Genomic DNA, 24412 nt, shown 5'->3' with positions numbered 1-24412 from the left:
AGGAATCGAACCCAGGGCCTCGAGCATGCAAGGCAAGCGCTCTACCACTGAGCCACCTTCCCAGCCCAATGTGATATATTTTTAGTGAAATTGAAGTAAGGAACTTAAAAAAATGTTCCCTTCCTATGTTGTCTTTTCACGCATCCCCCTTTCTCCAGCAGCCAGGAGAGCCAGTTTCTGGCCACACAGGGTCCCTTGCTATGGACTCAGGTCCAGTGCTGAGAGTTTAGACAAGCCCAAGGAGGAACACTAGCATTTCTTACTTAAATTTTGAATTGAAAAACAAATAAGAAGGTGATGTCTTGATTTTTTTTTTCTAAGTTGAAGATTGGAGTCTGTTTTCATATTCAACCTAACTTTGAGAACTGTAGTTGCCCTTCTACTATACATATAAAGTAATTGTAGTAGACTTATAGAAAACACTTTAGATTTGGGAGAGAAGAAGGCATCTTTAGAAGAAGAGAAACTACTGAGATTCTAAAGTACTCTATTATGGCTAGGAACATGGCTCATGTGGTAGAGCACTTGTTTAGCAGGCTCAAGGCCCTGAGTTCTGCCCCCAGTACTGCTAATATAGTAATGATAATGATAATAATAATAAATATAATAACAAGAAAAACAAGAAATGTGATAATAAAGTACTCTGTTATATAATCATGACAAACCACTATCTAATTCACAAGCCATACTTACAGAGACAGAATCTTACTAATTAGAGTAGTTTTGAGCAGGGCATTTTTACAGGCTGCCTTAAAGTTGGTTATCTAGCTCACACTTGAAATTCTAGCTACTCAGGAGGCTGAGATCTGAGGATCACGGTTCAAAGCCAGCCTAGGCAGGGAAAGCCCATGAGACTCTTATCTCTAATAAACCAATAGAAAACCAGAAGTAGTGCTGTGGCTCAAGCGGTAGAGCACTCGCCTTGAGCTGAAGAGCACAGGAACAGTGTCCAACCCAGTATTCAAGCCCCAGGACTGACAAAAAAAAAAGGTTTTCTATAAACATTATGGTTTCTGTAGAAAAAGAGACTGTATTACATGAGAGATCATTCTGTAGTTTATAACCCTGGTGATAGACAAGCCCTGGTGACTCACCCCTGTAATCCTAGATACTCAGGAGTCTGAGATCTGAGGATCATGGTTAAAAGCCAGCCTGGGCAGGAGAGTTCATGAGACTCATCTCCATGAACCACTGGCAGTGGTGCTGTGGCTCAAAACGAAAGAGTGCTAGGCCTTGAGCAAAAATTGCTCAGGGACAGAGCCTAGGCTCTAAATTCAAGCCCAGGACCAACTTTAAAAAGCAAAACAAAACAAAAACAGCAAAGAGGACTTCTTAGCATCACAAGTTATAAGGTTAGCCTGGGCGACATGGTAAGACCTTGTCGCAAAAAAACAGGATGACATCTTAGTATTCAAGACATCGTTCACATAAAAGGAAGCTGTGCTGGACATATCATATCACTTGGAGTCAGTAGACCTGCCAATAGTGGCCAGATTACTTCAGTTCCCTGCAAATGGAGGCATTGACAAAGGTGTGGGCAGCTGGCAACGGCACAGTGAAGGGTCTAGTGTTCATTGCATGACAATAGGAAGATTTGAAACAAAGCTTCTTAAGTGAAAGGAGAAATTTGAACTCATTTTCTTTAAAATGATACAGAAACAATTTAGCATGATTTCATGGGAAAAGAATTGAAGTGCTGGGCGCTGGTGGCTCACACCTATAATCCTAGCTATTCTGGAGGCTGAGATCTAAGGATTGTGGTTCAAAGCCAGCCCAGGAAGGAAAGCCTGTGAAACTCTTAACTCCATTTAACCACCAGAACACTGAAAATGGTACTGTGGCTGAAAGTGGTAGAATGTTAGCCTTGAGCCTAAATCCTTAGGAACAGTGCCCAGGCCTTGAGTTCAAGCCCCATGAATGACAAAAAAGAAAATTGAAATGCATACTATGTACATGGAAGATGAGTCACACACACACACACACACACACACACACACACACACGTGTGTGTGTGTGTGTGTGTGTGTATTTTAACTAATTAATTTAGCATGGAGGGTGGCAGTACTGTGGTTTGAACTCAGGGTCTCTTGCTCTTAGTTGGCTTTTTAATTCAAGACTGGGTCTCTACTACTTAATCCACACCTCCACTTCCAGCTTTTTGCTGGACTAACTGTACGTAGCATTTCACAGGCTTTTCTTAACCTGACTAGCTTTGAACCTCAATCCTCAGATCTCATTCTCTTGAATAGCTAAGATTACAGGCATGAGCCACCACTGCCCAGCCATTCTTACTTCTTGATGTAGAAAATGTAGTTGCAGACTAAAGTTAGGTGACTATAAGAGAAGATGACTGCATGATTTCTGTCTTTTCCTGGATTAAGTCTCTGATTCTGTGTGGTAGAACCACATAACAATTATTTTATTGGAGGAGCCAAAGCTGCTATCACTTAAACCTCCTCAAGATATGAATTGAAAAGAAATCACAGGATAACCCAAATTCTGAAGCCTGAAAATGTTAGCAGTAAAAATTCAATTGCACATAGGTTCAGAGCCCTTGGCACTTTTACTGTCTCATTGTTCCTCCTATTTTATGATATACTCTTTAAAAAAGAAAGATAAACCCTAAACATTTTTGCTTTTCAAGTCTCTTTAGTTCAATAGAGTGGGTTTTATTTTAGTTATTTGAGGGGCTGCTGTGAATTAACCCCAGGGCTATGTATATGCCAAGCACAGTCTGCCACTAAACTATACCCCTCAACCCCTGAGAGGGGATTTTTTAAAAGTACATTTAGTGTTTTGTTTTCCTAGTAGCAGTGAAGTTTGAATAGGAATCTAAAGCAGGGATGGCTTCTTTAGCAGTAAAGGACTGCTTTGTGTCTGAGAGACGCTGTGTCTGTCTTTAGGTTTTTAGGTCTCCCATGGATTGCCTGGATGAAGTGTGGGCTGGTATTGGAATAGTGTGGCATCACTTGTTGGCCAGGCAAATAGAGCAGAAAACAGCAGTGAGCTGAGTGGTCACGAGAGAGAACTAGAAGGAAATAAGAAAGCTAGAACAATGCTTTTAGGTAGCGCTGTGATGATAGACAGACAAACCTATCGCATGTCCTTACATTGCCTTCTAGCTCCAAAAAGAACTTTCCACAAACTGTCTAACATAGCAGCTCTATATCCTACATCTGGAGGCAGAGATGACACCTCTGACCCAATTCAGCATTGTTTTTGTCTAATTGTGTGTGTGTGTGTGTGTGCATACATGCATGCATGCCAGTCCTGGGTCTTCAACTCGGGGCCTAAGCTCTGTCTCTGAGCCTTTTTTTTTTGCTCAAAACTAGAATTCTACTCTTTGAGCCACAACACCATTTACAGCTTTTTTCTGAGTAGGTTATTAGACATAAGGGTCTCAAGCACTGTTCTGCCTGGGTTGGCTTCAAACTGTGATCCTCGGATCTCAGCCCCATGAGTAGCTAGAATTACAGGTATGAACTCTCAGCTTGTTTGTTTTTGTACTGGTACTGGGACTTCAACTCAGGGCTTAAGTGTTGTCCCTTTAACATTTTTTTGTGTGTGCAAGTCTGGTGCTCTACCACATGATCCATGCCTCCACTTTGTTGGGGAGATAAGAATCTCTTGGATTTTTCTGCCTAGGCTAGCTTCAAACCACAGTCCTCAGATCTCAATCTCCTGAGTAGCTAAGATTATAGATGTGAGCCACTGGTAAGGTACCCTGCTAATTCAGTAATTTTTAATCAGGAAAAGATTTTCGTGTGGTTTCTACAATTTAGTAGAAATTGCTAGTAAAAATGTGTAATCGTGTAAGCGTGCCCACTTCTTCAATGTCCCAGGCTTTCCTTTCACTGAGCTTTTAATTAGATAACTGTATGACTCATTGGTTGGCTTTTAGGAAATTAAAGCTGAGCAAGCAGGATAATTGGAAATGGTAATGAGGCTTTGGCCTTGTGCATACAGGGGATAGCTGACCAACAACTGGCAGGTTGACTGTAGTGTGTGGTGTTCGATGACTGGAGCTATGAGTTAGCTTAGCTGATGACTCACTGAAACAGGTGGATGGCTGCAGTGGCTGGTGGTTTTCTTTTACCATTATTTCAGAATTATAACTAGTCACCAATATGCTTGTCTCTTGAGATAGATTTTGAGGTGCTAGGGAACAAATTCAGTAGCATAGCCTCTATTTTTTTTTTTACAAACCTATCATGGATTTGGATTTAGTGAACATTAGTTCCCTAACTAAATAGGATTGTTACGCTATCATTTAAAACACTAGATTGTGGTTTGAGGCCAACCCCTGTAGAAAGTTCATGAGGCCCCTTCTCAACTCAACTAAATGCAGTGGTACACACCTGTCATCTGAACTACTGGAAAGGCTGAGGTTGGGGAGGGGGGAAATCACAGTTTCAGGATAGCCCTGGTAAGGAAGCAAGATTCTATCTTAAAAGTAACCATCAAAAGCTGGGTACTGGTGGGTTGTGCCTGTAATCCTAGCTACTCAGGAGGCTGTGGTCTGAGGATCATGGTTCAAAACCAGCCCAAGCAGGAAAGTCTCTGAGATACTTATCTCCAGTTAATCATCAAAAAGCTGGAAGTGGAGCTGTAGCTCAAGTGATAAAGCCTTGAATATAAAAGCTAAAGGACACTGCCCAGGCTCTGAGTTCAAGCTCCAATTTTGACCTACACACTCAGGTGTACTCATGTATGCACACACCAGCGCACACACAATCACACGCACACATATATGCATGCATGTGTGCAAAAATAACCAGCTGAAAAACAGTTGGAAACATGGCTTTGCAGTAGACTACCTGCCTAGCAAATGTGAGGACCACAAGTTCAAAGGCAATACTGGCTTTCCCTAAATGACCACCTTGACCATTTCCACTGTACTACACCTATTCCCCCCATCTTCCTCCAGAACCTTTCCATTACTCTAGTTGGAAACTACAGGAAGGATCTTGATTTCACACTTGACTATGACAGTTGTTGGGGTATGTGTGTGGCTTAGGTCCATGATGATAGGGAGTGGTCCCTCGTGAGGAGGTACTGGGGATGCCTGGATGTGGTTGGTTCAAAGAGAGCCTGGGAGGGGCAAAGCCAGCCCCTTCCTCAGGGAGGGCTGGGGGCTTTTATTCATGCAGTCATGAGACATTTTTCATTTACTTTCACAGGTCTTGGTTTTCCTTATCATCAACAGAACTTAGAGGAAAAGATTATCTTTGTTGTCAGCTTAAGATAAATTTCAAACCTCAACATGAGCTGGAGATGTAGCTCAAGTGGGTAGCATGCTTGCCTCGCAAATACAAGGCCATGGGTTCAGTCTCCAGTTCCACAATCAACAAACCTTAACATAACTAAATAGTGCAAATAAAGTCATGTTTTTTCTTTACCATAACATAATTTTCACACTATTCAGGCTATTTTATATAACAGTTTTGTGTGTGTGTGTGTGCACATGTGCGTGTGCGTATGTGCGCACGCCCGCTTATCCGGGGGCTTGAATTCAGGCCCTGGGTGCTATCCTTGAGCTTATTTATTCAAGGCTAGCACACTACCACTTGAGTCATAGTTCCACTTCTGGCTTTTCTGGTGGTTAATTGGAGATTAAATCTTTTGGACTTTCCTTTCCTATGCTGGCTTCAAACTGTGATCCTCAGATCTCAGCCTCCTTAATAGCTAGGATTACAGGCATGAGCCACCAGGGGCCAGTATGGTTGGGACTTTTATTTAAGAAATAGCAGTTTCTTAACACTTGGCATTTTAATGGTGGTGTGCAAGAATCTTGGGGCTCGTGTGTTTCTATGTCCTTGTTTATTAGAGGTCCACACAGCCTCATGTTCTTTGTAGCTAACAAAAATACCTTTGATTGATTTACTTCATTGTGAAAATGAGTTCAGTGTTTTCATATACAATAGTGTAACCCCATAGAGAAATACGATATTGTATGGATCTTAAACAAGTATATTTGTGGACTGAGTTTAGATCTAATAACAAAAACAATATGCCAAGCCAGGCATGGCCCAGGCCTATAAATTCTAACTTCTAGAATTTGCAAAAGCAAGAACAGGAGGGTTGTGTTTCCAGGCCAGTCTAGTCAGAAAAGCTCATGAGACTTCCTCTCAATCCATAGCTGGTCATGGTGGCATATGCTTGTCATCCTAGTTTTAATCCATGAAATTGGGAGGATCATGGTTCTGGTCAGCCTAGGCAGCAAAGTTTCCAAGATTTTGTTTCAGTGTAAGGGACTACACATGGTATCACCACACACTTGCCATCCTAACTATAGAGGGAGGCCTAAAATAATTGAATCACATGCATGCCTGGGCTGGAAGCAAACCTTATTTCTAAAATAACCAGTGCAGAAAAGGGTTGGAGATGTGGTTCAGTAGTGGAACATCTGCCTAGCAAACACAAGGTCCTGAGTTCAAACCTCAGTACTGCTTTAAAAAAAACTTTAAATCCCCTTAGTTTGGCTTTCATAACTCTGTATTATTTTATATCATTTATGTACTTTATGTGCTTGTATAATTTATATATTTTAGAGGCTAGCATATAGATCCATGGTAAAGTGCTTGCCTAACATTCAAGATAGGTTTGATTACTAGCACTGCACAAATACCTCTACATTCTAAAAAAGAAATATACTTTAAATATAATTATGTTTAGCAATTAGTCCTTGATTTTCTTTTCCATTGGAGCATATCCATAAAAATAGAAAAGGTGATTATTGTATTCAGTATTTATCTTCAAGATCAAGTATTTTGCTTAGTGCCTAATTGGTATTTACTAAATGTTTATTCTTTGTTTTCCCATTTATGAAAGGGAAGTGGGCATTAGGGACTGTGGTTTTCCCATATCATGTTTACTATCTTTTTTGTTTTTGCCAGCCCTGGGGCTTGAATTCAGGGTCTGAGCACTGTACCTGGTCCTCTTTGTGCTCAAAAGTAATGCTCTACCACTTGAGCCACAGCAGCACTTCTGGCTTTTTCTGAGTAGTTTATTAGACTTCAGAGTCTCACACACTTTCCTGCCTGGGCTGGCTTTGAACCATAATCCTCGGATCTCAGCCTCTTGAGTAACTAGGATTACAGGCATGAGCCATTGGTGCCTGGCTCATGTTTACTGTCTTATGAAAATATTAAATTTATTTCTATTGCTTTTAAATCATTATCCATAAGGGTTTCAATCAACATGTCAGTTTATGAGTACAATGCATCTTGATTGGTGTCACTCCTTCTATCATTCTTCCTTGACTATCTTAAAGGAGAATATAGTCCCTAGAAAGTCTAGGCTGAAACAATCAGAGGTGTCATAGGTAAGCTAAATTACTTAGTTGGAAATAAAATGATATTTAACTGTAACTACCCATAAGGCTATGCTGACCTTAAGTACATCAAAAGAACAACGGTGGTAATGGATTCATAGTAATTATGGGAAAAACCAATGACTCCATAATGTAGATTCAACTGCTCCAGCCTTTCTAACTTTCTTTCTTTCTTTTTTTTTTAATAGAAAAAATCAGGCAAAGATATGCAGACTTGCCAGGAGAGTTGCACATTATCGAACTTGAAAAGGATAAGAATGGACTTGGCCTCAGCCTCGCTGGTAATAAAGACCGATCTCGCATGAGCATCTTTGTGGTAGGAATTAACCCGGAAGGACCAGCAGCGACAGATGGACGGATGCGTGTTGGAGATGAGCTTTTAGAGGTGAACTTCTCTTATGGTGAAATACTGCGGGTGTGAGGAATATACAGGAAAACGAGATGAAGGGGCAGGATTTTAACGCATTGCCTTCAATGATTTAAAATCATTTTTCAAAGCAAGGAGAGAAAGCAGATTATTGGTTACCACTGTTATTTGCTTGAATAAAGATGAATCTCATGAGGTATTTGAAGAGCCTTTAAGTACAATCTTGTGGAAGCCTACCAAAAGCAATAGGGCTAGTTTTTAATATTGACTCAAAGAGATTTAAAGCTGATTGTATATTAACCTAATGTTGCTAATGTATGTTTAAATTCTTTTTGGGGCTGGAATTAACTGTTTTGTTTTTATTTTGCAAGTACATTAGAGCCAACAATAGACTGTAGATTTGTTACTAAGAGATAGTTTGGGGTAGGTTAGGTGATACATGCCAGGTGGACTGGAATTCTGTACCAGCTCAGGCTAAAAGTTAGCAATGTCAGGCTTGTCAGATTCCAGAACCCAGTCTCTACTCACTAATGTATATTCTGGGGGGGGGGTAGTAATCAAACTCAGGCCTTGTACATACTAGGCAAATGCTCTATTACTGTATTATATCTCTGGACCCTATTGCTTAGTCTATTTTCTGCTACCATTAACACAATACCTTACAACAAGTTATAAAGATTTATTCTGACCTGCCATTCTGGTCCAAGATAGAGAGGCCACATTTGGTGGGGTCTTTTTATTGGCCGTATACTTAGGTGGTACAAGATATCTCATGGCAGGGCTGGGAAGGTGGCTCAGTGGTAGAGTGCTTGCCTTGCATGCATGAGGCCCTGAGTTCGATTCCTCAGCACCACATAAGCAGAAAAAGCTGGAAATGGTGCTGTGGCTCAAGTGGTAGAGCGCTAGTCTTGAGCTGAAGAACTCAGGGACAGCACCCAGGCCCAGACTTCAAGACCCATGACTGACAAAATAAATAAATGATAAGGAAGAAATGTCATGGTGAGAAATAGGGAGGACTTGAGAGACTTGCCAGTCTGACTACTCCTGCCATCACTGTTATGCAATGTGTTGCATAACGGATTAATCCGTTTGTGAGCTCAGAGCTCTAATTGTCTGCTGAAGGTATCATATGGGTCCACCTCATAATATCTCATAAGGGGGATTAAATTTCAACATGAGTTTGAGAGGAGACAAACCATGTCAGTTATTGTACCCCATGTGTTTGGATCCTGATCTTCCTGGTCTATGATGCTCTCATCTGTAGGGTAAGAATCATGCATATCAAGTCACTATATGTGCTATGCATAACTACACACAGACTTCCTGTCCCTTGTGGTATATGGAAACACCCTACAGGCTATCATTTAGAGCGTGAAGATTCTATTTCTATTCTTATTAGGACTCAGAATGGAATGTCAGATGGGATCCAGGTGACAGCAACACTGACATTTTATTTCTGTGCCTGACATCTTATTAGATACCAGTAACAGATAAGCTGTAGCGGCAGGCCTGTGTGAGTGTTGTACAGGCTGCTCTGCGCAGGGCCATGAGCGCTGGACTTGGAAGACTTCCTTTAACTTTTCCAACTCTCTGGTGTTTCCAAAGGGGCTTAGCATAGTGCATGCATAAGAGAGACACAGATTTTCTTCTCTCATACGGTCAGCACAGACAGCATGCATGTTTTCCCCCACAGTATAAGCAAGTTCTCTGGTGGACACCAACTGTGGGTGTCTTATAATTCATTTTGACCAGATCTCTGAGCTTCTGCCTGACCAGTCACTGTAGGTTGGGTTTGATTCATTTGCTAGAGCAACTCAGAACTCAGGGGAACACTATACTCAACATTTGTACGCTTATGATATCAGACGGTATGAGGATAGAAATGGAACAATGGAAACACCTCAATGGAAAATATTCACAGGACATGGTATGGGAAGTCAGGTGGGGTCGACCTCCCTCTCTGGGAACACCACCCTCTGGGTACTCTCACTGTTCCGCAACACACTGGCTCTCCCAACACTCTACTTGAGGGATTTGTTTGGTTTCTGAGATAAGGCCTTGTGATTGTGCCTAAGCAGATAACAAACTCCTAGAATTGAGTGATCATCCTACCAAAGCATCCATCCCAAGTGCTGGGACCACAGTCATGCATGACCACGCCTGGTTTAGTTAAGGGGATTTGTGGAGCGTTGATCACACAGACATTAATGACTCATTAATTCAATCCCTCTAATCTTTATTCTCCCTAGAGGATTGGGGTGTGAGGGGACCAAAGTTTAAAGCTTTGAATTATGACTTGGTCTTTCTGACGAGCAGCTCTATCCAGAAACCCACTAAGAATTACTTCATTAGAGCTGGGAATATAGCTTAGTGGTACTTGGCTATCATGCCCTAGGTTCCATCCCCAGCAGCTGGGATGAGGGCATGTGGGAGAAGCTGACTTGTTAGAACAAAGTCAGTAATGGGAGTCAAAGACCAAACATGAGAACAAAAGATGCACCTAGCATCCCTGTTGCTCAAGAGATTACAAGGCATTAGCTTTGTGTGTTGAGGCCAGAGACGTGTGTGTGTGTGTGTGTGTGTGTGTGTGTGTGTGTGTGTGTGTGTGTGTTCCTATGACAGTATCAAAGCATGGCAAATAATAACTTTTAATGAAGTCCCATTTCCTCCTTCACATATGGAAACTGTATACCAGTTCTATATACCAGGCTGAGGTCTAGAAAAGGATCCTGACTAGGAACGTTACCATAGCTGGGCATTGGTAGCTCATACTTGGAATCCTAGCTACTCAGGAGGCTGAGATTTGAGGATCATGATTTGGAGCCAGCCCAGGCAGGAAAGTCTGGAGACCCTTGTCTCCAATTAACCACCAAAAAGCTGAAAGTAGAGCTGTGGATCAAGTGGTAAAACACTAGCTTTGAGCAAAAATGCTCAGGGACAGTGTCCAGGCCCTGAGCTCAAGCTCCAAGACCAACACCAAACAACAATGACAAAAATGCCCACATTATACCTGGCTGGACTCTCTTCTTTCCTATCCCCTTCTGAATTTGGTCCATTTATTTATTTATTGTTTATTTTTTTGTATTTATTATTTTTGGAAATCTTTCTTTTTTCCAATTTAAAAAGTGGTTATGATAAAGGTGATATCAGAGGGGTTACAGTTACATGTCAAGTAATGAGTACATTTCTTTTTGGACAATGTCATTCCTTCCCTCCCTCTCTCCCAGGTTTTCCCTCCCGTCCCTACCCCTAAGTTGTATAGTTCGTTTTTAACATAGTGTGTAATGAGTGCCACTGCTGAATTTGTTCAACTTTTTGTCCCTCTATTTCTGTGTGTATTTATTATTTACAAATATAGTTTATTATCTTTTGTTATACAGGAGGGTTGCCATTCAACAAAGCAGTTTATAAATACAGTGCATCTTGGGGCTGGGAAGGTGGCTCAGTGGTAAAGCGCTTGCCTTGCATGCATGAGGCCCTGGGTTCGATTCCTCAGCACCACATAAGCAAAAAGAAAAAAGGCGGAAGTGGTGCTGTGGCTCAAGTGGTACAACGCTAGCCTTGAGCTGAAGAGCTGAGGGACAGCTCCCAGGCTCTGAGTTCAGGCCCATGACCGGACCCAAAATAAATACAGTGTATCTTGATCACCCCTTTCATCATTCTTCCCCATTCCTCCCTTATTTTTTTTAATTTTTTTAATTGCAGGCTATGCATTGGATTTTATTACTGCATACCCCTCCTTCCTCTCTTTTACTACTTCTCTTGATCCTTTTATTGCATTTCACAATTTCATCTTCATTCAGAGATGCAAAGGGCAAGAAGATTAAGCATAATAATAAGTGAATTCTACTTTTCTGTCCCCCAACATCCTCTAGTTTCAAAATGCAACAAATAAAAAATATGTTGGAACACGTATTAGTCATGTATCACTTCTCACAACCTCAACTAACAGCCTTTTCCAAGGAGTTATTATGCAAATAATCCTCAGCCTTTGTCCTATGGGAGGGACTCTGTGGACCAGGTGTTGATTCTCCATACCTGGTATTGTCCTCACAGGGCTTTTAGTTCAGCCACTGGATAGATAGCATCAACCTCATGGGTGTGTGAATTAAGAAGAGAAATTTTACCCCAGCCCTTGGCACATAGTAATAACTGAATTCATTTTAGTTGATGGTATCTATAAGATAACATTTTTGTATCTGAACATGGTAGCATATGCCTATAATCCCAGAGCTTGGGGGGTAGAAATTGAAAGATCATGAATTTGGGGTCAGGTTGGTCTACATAATAAATTCTAGGCCCACTTGAACCACATAGCCAACAAAAAGAAAAGTGGTTGTGGATTTGTGTGATTCAGTTCATTTGGAATTATTTATAACTAATACTTTGATGTCGAAAAACATACGTTAGAGAAAAATCATCTTATTCTTTTGTAGCTCTGTATAGCATCTTGAAAAAATTTGTTTTCATGGGCATACCAGATTCTTAAGCAATTGTAACTCAACTTCTCATGTGACCATTTTGGCTTTAAGTCTAGAGTGAGAGTGGGAATAAGTTTATGTAGAAAATGTTTCTCTGGTTTCTTTTTATAGCTCAGAAAAAGAAGTTGAGTCATTTATCTTTGTTATGTGGACTGGTATGTAGTATTATATCAAATCCAATGTTCTTGTTAGCCAAGAACAGGAAATCAGTGTTGTGGTGAGGGCCAGGAAAGCTAAAAGCCAGCATCACTGAGCTGATCTTGGACTCTGCGGTGCCTTGGAGGAAGCATTTGCAAGTGAGCTTTTAGGTTCCACTTGCTGGGCTCCAGGTATAACAAATCACGTGTATTTGGTGGCCCGCTCACAATGTGTTTGTTTTATATATCTGAAGTATCTCTGTGTCTTGATTATTTTCATTGAACCTATCACTTGCTTATTTCTCTTATTCCATTGTTCACAACCTCCTTTTATTTCCTTTGTATCTTATTTCTTTAAGACCCTAACGTGAGGCTAAGAAGTAGGAGAATTGTGGTCAGACACACCCCATGGCTTTTTGTAAGTCAGAAACTCTGCCTCCACCAGAGCCCTGTGTGGGACTGCCTTGTTATGGTGGAAGAGCATTGCTGAGTTCTGTTCGTGGTGGGCCTGTCCATGTATAAAAGAAATTGTGCACAAAACTCCCAGAAGACCACGTGATGAAATCTCAGCTCCTTCTTCTTGTCCTTCAATACTAGTATGTATGGGGAAGTGAATTAATTTCAAAAGGCATTAGCATATTATTACCATGTAGATTGGACTAAGGCTTGCACTAAGATATTTGGCTTCCCAGAGTAATTACTCACAGAAAATGCATGGTTGCTGCCATATAAATGTAGAATTTATTTGTAAACCTCCAGTTAAGTGCTATGCTGGGATTGGAGGGACTTGCCAGGTCACAGTGGTGGCCAGAAAGAACTGAGAAGGTGGGCAAGAACACACTATGGATCAGGCTGCATGTAGAGCTGTCTCCTGTCTCCCAAGTCCTTTGATACTAAGGAGATGGGAGGTATACTCTCTTAGTCACAAGCACCTGAAAGGCCAGCCTGCACAAAATCCTGTCATTTGTCTGTGCATGGAATGGTATTTAAGAACTATAGAAAATAAGAAGCATGAATAATTCCCAGGCTCACCAGAGAAAAAGACATAGAACTACAGGTAAATTTATATTTTACTGTCTAGTAATACTATTTTGGTTTTTGAATTTTGTTTTCCATTCTTTTTAAGTACTCGGATAAAGGGGTTTTCAAATCAGCATGCCACTTTGGGAGTACAGTGCATCTTGATCAAACTCACTCCTTTCATCCTTCTCCCCCATCTCTTTCAACCCAATCCATTCCCTCAGTTTACCTGGTTCCATTCTCACACATGTATATTGAATATTAGTAATAGTAGCTATCAAATTAGAAGCCATGAATGTTAAATGGCTGATCCAGCACTTCCTGTCTGAGTGCCAGCAGTTCACCCTGAGCCTCTCCTCTCTGGAAGCTCATGACAGAGCAAAAGAATCACTTGCTTTTGTGCATCCTTGATTGACTTACTTTACAATCAGAAGCTTCTGTGATCTTCATGGGCTCTTTTCCATTCTTACTACATTTGATTGTAATTTTGCAAAGTGTTTTTCAAATTTTTTATTTTTAGAGGTACTGAGGATTGAGCCTAAGGACTTTGTTCTTAGCTTTACCACTTGAGCCAGGCCCCTCAGCCTTTTGCTTTTGTTACTTTTTTTTTTTTCAAATACAGTCCTTCACTTTTGCACAGGCTGGACTTTGAACTACAACTCTCTGCTCTTTACATCATATGTAACTGGTTTGGTTTTTTTTGAAGATAGGACCTGAAAATCTTTTTTGCCTAAACTGGCTTTAAACCATAATTCTCCTATTTCCACCTCCCTAGAAGTATGTGTCTTTTGGTGGTATTGGGGATTGAACTCAGGGTCTGGTGTTTTCTAAGCAGGTAACTGTCAAAAACCTCATGCAACAAATGATCCCATTTATAGACACAGTAATTTGAGTCACAGAAAGATGAATGAGGCATTTAAACTAAAAGTATATTTTCCTATATTTTTACTATTAGAAATAAGTCCTTTATAGCTAATAATGAAAATAGGTTTATTGATTTTTGATTGGTGTTGATCGCTATTTGATTGGCACTTATTCTTGTATATGTGATTTTATTGTTAATTAAATCTCAAAGCTATTAAAAGTGGTTTGCTCAAACTTGACACTAATAAGTATTTTGAGCTGATGCTGAATGTGATCTTCTCATAAACATAGCTGAAGTCAGCCACTGTGTAGTTTTGTAAAATAATCTGTAATCTGGTTCATAATACTACAGTCATCAGAAGAACGTGGGCAGAGCCTTTGTACAGTGCTGATTACAGCATTGTGACCCATGGCTACCTGGGGTTGTAATGATCAATTTGAATGCAAAGAATTAGAAAAACTTAGAAGAAATTATATTAAGTGAAGTAAACCAGACCCAGAGAAAGAAAGGTTGCATGGTTTCTCTCATTAGTGGTCGCTAAAATGTACCTATAAATCTATAAGCAAACACACTGGATGGTATGCAATCAGTTACAAATAAATTAGCTGAATTCTAATTGGCACTATGAAGTGCTCAAATAGTACCTTTTTTTTTTAAGGAAAAAAAAAAGCCAGCAAAATAATGTGTACTTGCAAGGGGGGTGGGGAAGGGCAAGGAGAGAGGAGGTAGACAATGAAGGGGGAAGTAGGGAGCGAATGCAGTCAAGAATTCATTGTATATACTGTAAAATTGAGAAAGGAAGGGAAAGGGGTGGGTCGAAGGGGGACAAGATTGTTGAAAGGCATGACACAGATCAAGATGCATTGTATTCATATAATGACGCCTCCCTTGTACAACTACCTACAGATATTTTTTTTTTAAAGAGAGAATAGTGGGGAGGAGAAGAGTTGGGCTCTCTTGGGAATTGTCCTACTCTTCAATACTTAACACTTGCTGGGTAGTGCTAATTCTTTCTGTGCATTCTCTCTCCATTCCCACAGCAACCCTAGGGTGTAGTACTGGCTTTGTCCTCCTCTTATATGTAGGGTCCTGGGGACAGGAATGGATTGGATGTACAAGCTAATGTTGGCTTGTCTGACTCTAAAGGCTAAGTTATTAAGTTATTTAATTCTGGTTTCATCATGATTTTAGAAGGTAATAAATAAATTCCTTTTGGTGGGTGTCTAGGGGCTTCTCTGAATTTCTTAATTAAGGAACGTTCCCTTCCATTCCCCCTGGAGCTGAGCCTTTGCTGTCACTGTGCTGCTTAGCCCTTATGTAAACCTGGCTCCTGTCTGGTGACCTCATTCTTTTCTGGGTGTCCTGCTGTGAAGTCTTTGAGCTCTATTTTTGCCCATTTTGTTCCTGATTCTGGCTTGTTATGGGAAAGAGATCTGAATTATTTAGTTGCACTTCATTGTCTTTATGCCACTGAACTATTTAGGCCAAAAATCTATATCCTTACTGTTCTCTGGAAGGAATGACAGTCATTTCATTTTTATTACTGGCGCTCTTGTTACTGGCTCACACAAATGTGATCTCTCGCCAGTGAACCAGATTACCTCAAAGTCCTGGACAGAAGGTGCCATCAATACTAAAAGCAGAAAAACCGCAATTGGAGATGCTGAGGGTGCTGGGGAGAACTGTAAAATAGGGAGATGGCGGGGGGGAGGGGAAGGGTCGCCTGTCAGCTGGGTCTGCCTGCTCTTCTGGATTCTACCATTCTTTATCCTATCATTCAAGATGAATAAGGACTGGTCTTCCCCCACTCATCCTTCCCCCACCCCACCCCCACAGTCCAGCCTCTTCTCCATTGTCTTTGTCCTCATACATGTCAGAGTGACTGTACTGACATGCAGCCTAGAAAATCTACACCGAAGTTGTTCTGAAGGGTGTTCTCACTCCCTTGGCATTGAAGTTTGAACTCAGGGCCATATGCTTGCTCAGCTGGTGCTTTGCTAGTTGATTCATGCCTCCAGTCTTAACTCTTTGCTGGTTATTTCACACTATGACTTGATGTGCATTTCCCCAGCCTAGAGCATGTAGGATTCACAGAACGGCTACATTTGGGGGCTTGGCCCCATGCTTGTACTTTCTGGCTGGCAGGAGGTACTTTATCTTTCCTTCTCTCTTTTTTTTTCTTCCTACCTTATCCTGATAACACTGAAAACAAATCCTTGCTAAAATTCCCACCTTGAAGTAGTACTGTGGCTCAAGGTGATAGAGCACTAGCTTTGAGCAAAACGCTCAGGGATAGCGCCCAGGCCATAAATTCAAGCCCCACAACCAAAACAACAAGAACAACAAAAATCCCCACCTTGTCAGATGCTCCACTATGTGAGACATTGTGAAATGCTTTTCCTGTGTGACTGTCAAGTTCTCTCAGCTTCCTGGGTACTGGCCCCTCATCCTGTCTGTCTCCCAATCTCTCTCTAATATCTTACAGCACTTTCACTTCTGGTTTTCTGGTGGTTAATTGGAGATAAGAGTCCCACAGGCTTTCCTGCCTGGACTGGCTTTGAACCTCAATCCTCAGATCTCAGCCTCCTGCGTAGCTAGGATTACAGGTGTGAGCCTCTGGCACCTGTCTTATTGCTGCAATTTTCCATCAAACATTTTCAGACTGCAGTGGATCACAAGTAACTGAAACTTTGGAAAGCAAGACTTTGCATAGGAAGTTTGATGTTGGATCTTAGCCATCGCCTGGTACTCCTTTTCCATCAAAGGACGCTGTTTGCACATGTAACAAAAATATTTACATAAAGATATAAGAAAATAATGCTTTTAAATTAACCCTTGAATTGGAGTTTTCTTAGCCCTTGCCACCTACCAAGAAGAGATGGGATTCTGTTTGCCCAAATTGGATGGAGGAGTTGATGGCAATGGGGGATGAGGGTAAGGACTAAGATTTCCGTCCCTCACCTTATCAAGGTGAGCTGCTTGTCTCAGAGGAGAGGCCCAAGCCTATTAGAGACTTTGACATTATGCCGGGTACTGGTGGCTTGTGACTGTAATCCTAGCTACTCAGGAGGCTGAGATTCAAGAATCATATTCATTCTGATGGCAGCATAGAATTCTGTTGTGGATATGTACCACATTTTCTTGATCCATTCATCTACCGAGGGGCATTTGGGTTGGTAGAAATAGAAAGACTTGGAAAAAATTATAGTAAGTGAGGTAAGCCAGACCCAAAGAAAAGCAGGTCACATCATCTCCCTCATCTGTAAGAACTAGAATATGTAGAAGATACTCCTAACAGGTCCCAAACATTTAGTGCAAAGGACGATATATGATGAAGCATATTAACATGAACTCCAACTTTTAGAAAAAAGAGGCTCTCATTAGACCCTGTATACAGTTCATTCTTTTTCTCTATTTTTCTTTTTATTCTCCAGGTTTTCCCTCATTTGCAATAATTAGTATACATCTAGGATAATTTTATCAGATGAGCAGAAAAGCTCAAAAGCTATGTACATATGACCATATAAGATGATGCTAAGTGAAACGCACCCCAGGGTATGGACAAAAGTGGCTCTTTGTTGTGGTGGTTTGTTAATGTACTATGTGATTGTTTTGTTTCCTTTGTATGTTCTTCCCCCTATGGTATATCTCCTGTTGTCACTGTACTTGATATTGGTACCCTGCATCTTGTATATACATTTGTCCAGTTTGGGGAGGGGACAGGGAATAACAAAACACTGAAACAAGGACACAGGATGACCCATTGCAACATTGATACCCACAAGCCACTTTACAATTTTGGCGGGGGGGGTAGGGGGTGGGATAGAGAGGATAGTAGGAGAACAACAAAGGAAGGAATAACAATTCTCAACAAGAAATGTGCTCATTGCCTTACTCATGTAACTGTGACCCCTCTATACAGCATCTTTACAATAGAATAATTTTTTTTAAAAAAGAATCACATTCAAAGCCAGCTTGTGTAAGAAAGCCCATGAGACTTTTACCTCCAACTAACCACTTGACAAAACAAAAGTGGAGTTGTTGCATAAAGTGGTAGAGTGCTAGCCTTGAGCAGAAGAGCTCAGGGACAGCTCCCAGACTCTGAGTTCAAGCCCCACAACTGACAAAAAAAAAAAAAGTTATGCTATAATGCCTCATACTGATAGAAGAACATGGTTCTCCTGCAATATTTAATCAGCTATTTCATTCAGACAAATACCATAAACATTTCTGATTTACCCAAAAGCTTTTGGGGCTCAAAAAGATTTGGCTATAAATTCTAGCTGTAGATTTGTTGTCAGTCAAATTTGTTGAACTCACTAAGACCTAACTTCTCCATATGTATGATTGAGGTAATAGTACATTTTTTAATTAATTTGTGAAAGATAAGTAAAAATCTAAGGAATACACTCACATGTATAGTATATGTGAGTTTTGATGTTATTGGGGTATGAACTCAATGCTTGAGCTTGCTGAGCAGCTGTTTTACCACTTGATCTATGCCTCCAGCTTTTTTTTTTTGCTCAGGTTATTTTTGAGATTGTGTCTTGCTGTTCCGGTGCTGGCCTGTAATGTGGTCCTATCCATACCTGTACACTTTCTGCCATAGCTGTAGTGGCAGGTGTGTATACCATCATGATTATGTTGTGTATACCATCATGATTATGTTGTGTATACCATCATGATTATGTTGTGATGGGTCTTGTGAATTTTAAAGTTATTTAAGCAATATAGTCATTAAAAGTACAAAGTCATTCTAAACACAGGATTTGTTCCTCCTCCTCCTCCTCTTCCTTCTCCCTCTTCTCTTCCTCTTCCTCCTCCTCCTCCTCTTCCTCTTCCTCTTCCTCCTCCTTTTCCACTTCTTCCTCTTCATCCTTTCCTCCTCCTCCTTGTCTGAATTGTGGGGCTTTTTCACTCAAGGCTAGCATCCTACCACTGAGCCACAGCTCCACTTCTGGTTTTCTGGTAGCTAATTGGAGACAAGAATCTCATGGACTTTTCTGCACAGGCTGCCTTTGAACCGTGATCCTCAGCTGTCAGCCTCCTGAGTAGCTAGGATTACAGGTATGAGCCACTAGCACCTGACTCTTCATGTGTTTTAAATTCAATCAAAAAATTAATGAAGGAAAAAAAAACACTGGAACCACAGATCCTCATGTCTTAAAAGGTAACAATCAGAATAGATTTAAGTGCAAAGCAAGGAAAAGGACTTTTGCATTTCATGTCAGTCATTCAAATAATGTGAAGTTCCATTCAGTTCTCTGATATCCATGTATTCTTTTTCATAATTAATCCTTTTGCTTTAAAAAAGTACAGACAGGAACATTGTTGAGAATAATTCTGTCGTGATGTTCAAATTTCAGGCAAATCTGTTACTTGAACTAAATTTTAATTCTTGTATCATTAATGTTTTCAATCTTAGCTTAAGTTAATTAACTTTGTCTTCTAATTCGTTACATCTTTTGAATAGATTTAATTGAGCTGCTTTTTGGCATAAATTTATATTCATGTTCAGTTGAACTGTGGAAAATTAAGAGCAGTTGAAAAATCTCTTTGTGATATTTTTGAATAGTTAATCTTATTGAAACAAATCTTATTAAGATCTTTAAAGTGAAAGTTTGTGTAGAATTAGAAAAGAATTTACACTCATTTACTTTTACTGTCTCTTCATTGGATTTACTGTAATTCTACTTCTGCTATATACTATAAAATATTGTAATTAATATCCTGTCACTGGCACATAGGAGATTTATCTTGTATTAGGCTTTTGCTATTTTTTTTCCAGTACACTGTCAGAAACCAGCTTAGCCATGAGGAGAAAAGTTAAGCTTGACAAAAATTTGCTGTATTGTGACTGATAAGGTTTGCAAATACAGGTGACTCTAGGCTATTGGCTGCCATTCCCAGAACTGCTTTAATTTGCTCCTGAATTTGAAATTCAAAACCTAGGGGGAAAGGAACAGGCTTACCTATAATATACCTCTAGCTGCCTTTCTGGGACCAGGGATTGTGGGGCTGGAGGATCTCAATAATAATAATAGGTCCTCTGTGTCAGTAATAAGAAATCCAGAACTATAGGTCAAGAGCATGGAAAACTTGGGACAAAAGTCTTTTTTCTTGTTTCTTCCTATTCACCCTATGAATGCTAGTGCAAAATTCTGACTATCTGAGAGAGTGTAAGACTAGGAAATTGCAAGCAGTATATCACTTAGCTGTATAAATTAGTATTTAATATGAAAAAAAGACCTTAGAAACTGTATCAATGAAAACACTAACTGCAATGAATAGAAGTTCATTCACGTAATTGTGTTATCACTTTGGGCTGCTGTTATAAAAACCATCCATGGTCTAAATGGCACACATTTTAGCTCTTGCAGTTCTGGGAGACTAGAAAGCCTAAAGTCAAGGTGCTGATTTATTCCTTTCCTGTGTGAAGGCCTCCTTCCTGGTTTTCAGACAGTTTTCTTATTGCTGTGTCCTCACATGGCAGAGAGAAAAATACCTCTCAGGTTCCAGTTCTCTTTCTCTCCCTCCTCTCTCTCCTCTCTTTTTCTCCCCCATGTAGGATTATACAGTGCATCCCAGGCTGGCCCAAAACTCCTATGTAGCCTAAACTATGTAGCCTAAACCTGAACTCCCAGACTTTCTCCCTCAAGCTTCTCAAGTACTAAGAATACTTGTGTACTACCACACCAAACCTGGCTCACGCCTCTTGTTATGAATCCCCCACCTTTAGCCCTATCTCCAGATATCATCATATTAGGGACTGGGACTTGGACATAAGAAGTTGGGAGGGAGGAATTTCTGTTCAGGGTTTATTTCATAGGTGTATTTACAGCGGTGGCCTCCAGAAACCATCTGATTGATTGATTAGTTGATTGGAGGTAGCATTGGATGTGAACCTAGGGCTTTATTCATACTCAGCAAGTGCTATACCATGGGCTATATACTTAGCCCAATGATGATCCCTAGAAATCACCTTTAAGTTTTTAGGTGCATTATACAGATAGGTAATCCCTGATTGTGTTCTAGGATGACAGGTTTTTTTTAGCTAATTTAGTTTCCTAATCTAGTGGAAGTAAATAATATCTTGGTTCTGTGATTTAAATGAGATATATGAAGAGTTCAACACTGTGTTCTACACAAAGTTGCCTCAGTAAATGGTAGCTATTATTGATTATAATTTATCCAGAAGCCTTGCAGATGTTGAGCACCTTCCTTTTTTGCTTGTGCTATACATGCATGACCTCCTACATCTGTTTTGGAAGAACAGTGCCCTGGGAAAACAACCACTTCTTACTAATAGCATAAGTGGCAGTCTCAAGTTAACTACGCATAAAATGTATTGTAGTCTTTTTAATTACTGAATTTTCTCTAGAGTATGTTTCTTTAGGGATGAGGCAATAGAAAAACTGCTTCCAGCCAGACACTGCTGGCGTACAGCTTTAACCCTAGCTACTTATAATATCCCGGATCCAAAAGAGACTCCCAGACACCCAGTTAAAGGAGCTAGGAACTTCATTACCACTGCACGGGGACCACTTCCTACCCACCAGGAAAGTAGGAGAACAGCCTTGAGCTCAGGGCAGGATGGGTTTTTATTGGGGTAGGTTACATAGACAAGCCATGCAAGGCAGGTTTGGCATATTTTCATTAGTTATGGTTATATGACCTTTAAATTCGTTTTTATGGTAAATCACACATAATAATTTGCTATAGGCAGTCCATAGTGGGACCACTTGGTGGTGGGCTTCAGTTGGTGGGCTTAAGGCCTTGTAACTGAGACAAGCAAGCAAAGTTACAGAAGCAAAACATAGCAAAAACATAGCCTTGAGACATAGGAGCAAAGGCAAAACAGAATCTTGCCTTGGTCAGCATGAACAATACTATCAATGCTATTGACACTATGACAGCAATTATTTTTATTATAAGCTCTTGACTAGTTCAGCACCTCAGTGAGGCTGGTGATAAGCCTCAGGTTGTCAGTAGCCTTCTATAAAGCCGGCAACTTGGTAAACTTAGGTGAGGGAGAGATGTTCTTTTGCTTTTTAGCAAGGATGGAGAAGGGGCAAAGGCTGACTGCTAGTCAGGCTTTGTCTGGGTTTTTTTCTATACCAAGAGGTTTTGCCCTTTATCACTAATTTTGTTCCATTTTCTGATTTCACATTTTTTGTTCCTATGGATATTCTTTTCCCAGGGAAAAGGGGTTCAGGGGAAAGAATACATTTCCAACAGCAGGAGGGCCTGTGGCCAGACAATAGGAGCAACTTTCTACCAGTGAATAGCAATTCAGTTATTACACTACTCACGAGGCTAAGATCTGAAGATCACAGTTTGAAGCCAGCCTGAGGTAGGAAAGTCCATGAGACTTATCTCCACCAAGAAACAGAAAGTGGAGCTGTGACTCAAGTGGTAGAGTGCAGGCCTTGAGCAGATAAAGCTAAGGGACAAAGCCCAGGCTCTGAATACAAGCCCCAGTACTGGCATAGAAACAAACACACAAACAAAAAATAAAACCTGCTTACATGGTTGGAGGCTAGGCCTTTCATTTCAATAGTGGAATTGTCTTCTACTAAATAAGATGAGGCAAACACAAAGGAGAGCTACCTCCTCTGAACCCCACGGACTCAATCTTGGATGAGTTTTGTGCAGAGATCTGCATTTTCCTTTTAGATTTAGTCTAATAAAGTCAGATTTCTCTGTGTCTTGGGCTTCTTGCTCTGTTCCAAGTTTTCCTCTGCGCAGAGAGTTCTGAGAGGCTCTGGGTGTTGGCAGGGAGCAGCTGCCTTCACTGTCCGCACCCCCGAGTTGGCACTGCAGCCAGAAGCAGCAGCAGGAGCGGTGTCACCCTTCTCTTGCCAGAGCTTGGAACATTTAGGAACAGCATCAGGACGAGCCCAACTATGGGCTTACTTTTAAGTAAATGAAAATTAATGATCTGCTTTTTCATTTGGAACATCATCTTTCATTTTTAATTTATTATATTGCCATATATTCTGTTCTGTCAAAATGGAGACTCACAGCCAAAAAGTGGGCAGATCCATAATCATGCAGCTGTTTGATTTTCTGTATGAGCTCAAGACTTTTGCTGATCCAAACCAAACTTTTTCTGTGTGTATGTGCTGGTCCGAGAACTTGAACTTGGGGCCCTGTACTCTTCCTTTGGCTTTTTTGTTTTTCTCCTGCTCGAGGCCTGCACTCTATCACTTGATGTCATACCTCCACTTCTGGCTTTTTTTGTTGGTTGACTAAGGACAATAATCTGTCTGGGCAGGCTTTGAACTGCGATCCTCAGATCTCAACCTCCTAAGTAGCTAGGATTTACAGGCGTGAGTCACCACCAGCACTCAGGTCAAAACCAGCTGTTTTAACCTCAATCATGTGGAAGGCTGGACCCACATCAGAGAACGTGTATTGGGAATTTGTAAGTGTGTACATGTGTCTGTATCTAATACTTTCATGGCTTTTCATAGAAATTAAATTCATACACACATATAGTCTTCTGAAATGTGAGCATATTATTAAGTGTATGAATATTAAAGAGCAAAACTTAATTTTAAAAAGATGAGTGGTTTTGAACACATAAAAATAGAAAATTGCAGTGTGTGCTGGTACATACCTATACTCCTTGCACTTGGGAAGCTATTATGTTCACAACTAGCAAGACTCTGTCAAAAATTAATTAATTAATTAAAGAATTAATGAAAGAATGAAACATACATACATAATAAAGATCCTGTGGGTATCATGACCACTCAATAAAATGTAAAAGTATTGCTCCTTGTAATTCTCAAAAGAGCTTTGAGAAATCAATGCTTAAATTCTTCTGAAGAAGATGAAACTGAGTCAGAGAAATACCTGTGTGGCCGTCAATGTATCTATACACATTGATGAGGGGGAAAAAGTCCTGATGAGATGAGGCAGAGTGCAAGACTAGCTGACTGCTAGTCACTGCCACAGCCTTGGATAAGAATGCTGGCTTCACCTCCCTAGAGAGGTAATGGAGAAAGCTGGGCACCAGTGGCTTATGCCTGTAATTCTAGCTTCTCCAGAGACTGAGATTTGAGGATCACATTTCAAAGCCAGCCTGGGCAGGAAAGTCTATGACTTTTTTTATTTTATTTTATTTTATTTTTTTGTCAGTCGTGGGGCTTGAACTCTGGGCCTGGGCGCTGTCCCTCAGCTCTTCAGCTCAAGGCGAGCGCT

The 24412-nt window shown here is 40.6% G+C and overlaps 1 protein-coding gene across 1 annotated transcript in view; it reads left to right on the top strand.

The window, feature by feature from the left end:
* The window catches only part of Inadl (InaD-like (Drosophila)), a 291743-nt gene that overhangs the window by 134161 nt on the left and 133170 nt on the right, over positions 1–24412 (top strand). Inside the window, exon 26 of the mRNA XM_013022201.1 lies at positions 7522–7718. Coding sequence (XP_012877655.1) covers positions 7522–7718 — 197 coding nt within the window. The remainder of the gene's footprint in view (positions 1–7521; positions 7719–24412) is intronic.

The sequence above is a fragment of the Dipodomys ordii genome, unplaced genomic scaffold (assembly GCF_000151885.1).
Source record: "Dipodomys ordii isolate 6190 unplaced genomic scaffold, Dord_2.0 Scaffold61, whole genome shotgun sequence".
In the NCBI taxonomy this organism is placed as follows: Eukaryota; Metazoa; Chordata; class Mammalia; order Rodentia; family Heteromyidae; genus Dipodomys; species Dipodomys ordii.
This window is presented reverse-complemented; position numbering and strand designations above follow the sequence as displayed.